This window comes from Oculina patagonica, chromosome 2, assembly GCF_052425735.1.
Source record: "Oculina patagonica isolate OP01 chromosome 2, crgOcupat, whole genome shotgun sequence".
NCBI classification, from domain to species: Eukaryota; Metazoa; Cnidaria; class Anthozoa; order Scleractinia; family Oculinidae; genus Oculina; species Oculina patagonica.
In genome coordinates this window covers 12213350-12216801 of record NC_135759.1, presented here as the reverse complement: position 1 = coordinate 12216801, position 3452 = coordinate 12213350, and the positions used below count along the sequence as shown (strand labels likewise).

The following is a 3452-nucleotide window of genomic DNA, read 5'->3' as shown; positions in this document are numbered from 1 at the left end:
TCAGAGCGCAACACGGAGTCGTGAAAAGTGTGCGTGGGCTTTTTTACAACAAGGATATTGCAGAAATATGTCAAGATAACACTATGTTCAACGCAACTTAAGTTTTTGAACAGCTGAATCTATCGAGGGAAAGAAAACAGTAAGTTAAGTCGCATACTTAAAACGTTTGTGAAACGTTGAAACCCCAGAACGATCTTTCGTAATCATTGTTTAATTAATCGAGCACACCTCTACTACAAATAGCAAGTTAATTTGGATTCAGTTTTGGATAAGAACCTTAGGAAACCGGACGAAGTATACAAGTCTAAGTTTATGGTTCTTGGGAGAGTATTGAAAAGATCGATCAACAAACTGCTGAAAAACAGTTCTCTGTAACAAGTTACGTTTCAGATGTCAAGCAAGCCACGCAAACTTCCAAATGAATACATGGAGAGGAATCCTCCATATGTCGATGTCGACAGACTGAATGAGACTGAGGGCAGAGGATGGCAAAGTGATATGCTACTTGCTTTACAACAAAATGCCGCCCCTGAGCCGATTCGCTTAGCTTGCATGAAGAACTTACCCGCAAGACCCCCGTTCTTTGAAGAAGAGTTTCATGGGCGAATTCCACGGGAGGAAGTAGAGGAATTACTCTCCGGCCCCAATGGTCCAGTCAATGGTAGATACTTAGTGCGGGAAAGTAATAGCTCACCGGGCGATTATAGCCTGTCTTTAAGCTACGGTGGCCATATTCTGCATTACAGATTATTCTATGAAAACGAAAGATATTTCATTGATTCCACTGATGAGAAGAAGTACAAATCGATCACAGATCTTGTTGTAGATGTGTTGAATATGTTTCGCGTGATTAATCATGTAGATGGGCAGGTGCCAAAAGACGAGAAGAAGAAGTCCAATTCTTATCCTCACCTATTTAAACCTCATTCTTACAAACATTTCAAATGGTGTTCTTTTTGTGGAGGATTCATGTGGGGAATTAGAGATCAAGGGATGAAGTGTGAAGGATGTGGGCTTGATGTTCACAGCCGCTGTATGAGGCATGTAGGAGAAGAGTGTGCTAAAAAGTTACCTTGTAAAGAAAAGAAAGTTCCACGCAAGAAATCAAGTACCACTAGTCCTCCACTCAAGCAAAACAGTGTCTCAAGTGATACATTCAAAGCCAGCTGCGAATATCAAGAGAGCTGTATTAGATTTCTTAGTCATTTGAATATTCCTTCACACTATTTTGAAGTTAATGCATTAAATCCTTGTTATTGTGAAGAGTGCTGTCAAGATGTTGAAACACCATTATGTAAGAGTGGTGATCCACCACAAACATACTCGCTTCCTACTGGATGGTGTCGATTCCAACTTGAGGCTGTTAGTTTAATGGAAAATGATATTGTATCATCAAAATGGAATCTGGCTTTTTTGTCTTTAAATCCAAATGAGATAATGGAAATCCTTGAGACAAAATTTACTGAAAACAATTTTGATGAATCAAGTCAAGAAGGGTCTAAACCACTTATCAAGATGACACCTTCTATCATCTGTGCTGATTTGGACTCTCCTAAGTTAAAGTACACAGATAGTGAGATGGGTGATAGTAAGGCAGGCCAAGTAGTCCTGCAAGCATACATTGAGCCATACTCTTATCAAATGATGCGGAGACCAGGATTAACAGAAGAAATTGATCCGTATTTTAAAATGGACACTATATATTGGGTGACAAGGCAAGCTTCATCTATCATACCATTTGCGTTGCTTGTCAAGACCATGGATGCAACTTACCTAAAGCTATAAAATTATTTTTCTTGGAGACGTCACTTGGCCAGCCACCAGTAGTCAAATTATTTTTCTGGATGACAAAGTCTTCCATGATCATCATTAACTGAGAGCAAGTGCATTTATGAGAAACATGGTGCTAACTGTCTCTTAGGATATAGAAGCCTTTCAGCTTAAAGATTTCTCTGAGTTCCACTGTTAAGTTATCTGAAGATGATGCTGGAAGAAGAAAAAGGTTATGACAAATATATTTGATTGATGTCCTAATATTGATCAGTGTTTCCGAGGGTAGCTAATTCCAGGGCCACAATTAGTTTATCTTGAAAGGATAATGTCTGATCGAGTTCACCATTTTGGTTGCACAAAACAGAATTTTGTTGGATGTCACATTATGTTGAGCTTTATTTCCTTTAACTTTGGCATAAGAGGTTGACAGTTTCTGCATTTAGATTAAAGCAAATACAGTCGAACCCCGCTATTTCAAAGTCCCAGGAGAAACGACAATAAGTTGAAAAAGCGGGGTTTCAAAATAGCCAGGGCAGCAAAATATTTGTAGACAATAAAATATTTTTAATGAAATACAGTGTGGAAAGAGACATGGATTGTATTAAATGACAAGAATTACATGTCAAGTAAATTAGCAGATGCTGCTACTACAAAAAATCTTTGAATGTTTTGCTGTTAATGTTGTCAAGCATCAAAGGAAGCTGGCTAGTTTGCTGTTGAATCTCAATTCCCTCACCAGCAAACAAACTGTTGCATGAGAGAATCATCAAGCAGATGTCACCAAAGCAATACAGAACATCAATGTAATGTTGAATGATCAGAATAGGAACAGCAGAGCTCAAACATAAGTATTTGAGCCACAGAAACAGTTTTAGGATACTACACAAAAGTCAAGCATTGTCCAGTCATCAATACATAATGCGAGCTCAAATAAAACGCAATACGTTTCTATCTGTGCTCTGATGTATTCTGTTCTTGACAAGTTTGAAATAACAGGGTTGATTTTAGGTCTAGGGAAATAAGGATTAGTTCGAAATAGACGGGAGTTCAAAATAGCCAAGTTCGAAATAGCTGATAATGAATGACTGACAACATAAGGGTAGATACAAGGGAATTGAGCTTGGTTTGAAATAACAGGGACTTCGAATTAACCAAGTTCGAAATAATAAAGATTGACTGTAAAAACAAAAAAATCCTGGGAAGTATTTTTCAACATGGCTATCCCTCAATTTTGTTGATGCTTTTTTAAATGGCAAACAATATACAATTATTTCCTTTTTAGTGTAGTGTTTGCACACTAGACTAATGCAGTTAGTTTAGTGGTAAAGCGAATGCTATGCCAGATGTAACAATAAATTGCGCAATGAAGTGGAACAAGCACGTAGACATGCATACCGTATTTTCTCGATTAAACGCTGGGCCCTGAATAAACACCGGGTCTCCAAGCTGTATTTGAAAATAAACCCCTTAAAGGTTTAATATGCCTTAAAAATAATGTCTAATTACAGTACCGTGCAAAAGTAATGCAAATGAAATTCGTCGAAATTCAAATAAAAATCATTTCTTAGAAACATAGGGCCTGAAAAAACTCCTGGAATCAAACAGAATACTTGATGTAAGACTTCAAAAACATTTGAGCTCTAGGCAATTGATTGAGGGGAAAAAGGTCGTCGCATCAT

At 37.7% G+C, this 3452-nt stretch overlaps 1 protein-coding gene across 1 annotated transcript; it reads left to right on the top strand.

Moving 5' to 3' along the window:
* On the top strand, positions 1–3002 carry LOC144643045 (uncharacterized). Its single transcript, XM_078502169.1, has 2 exons — positions 1–139; positions 391–3002. The coding sequence occupies exon 2, from the start codon at positions 391–393 to the stop codon at positions 1783–1785; it is 1395 nt and encodes a 464-aa protein (XP_078358295.1). The 5' UTR covers positions 1–139; the 3' UTR covers positions 1786–3002.
* Positions 3003–3452: the final 450 nt, after the last annotated feature.

Coding starts and splice junctions, on each gene's coding strand:
- LOC144643045 (XM_078502169.1), top strand. CDS start 391: ATGTCAAGCAAGCCACGCAAACTTCCAAATGAATACATGGAGAGGAAT.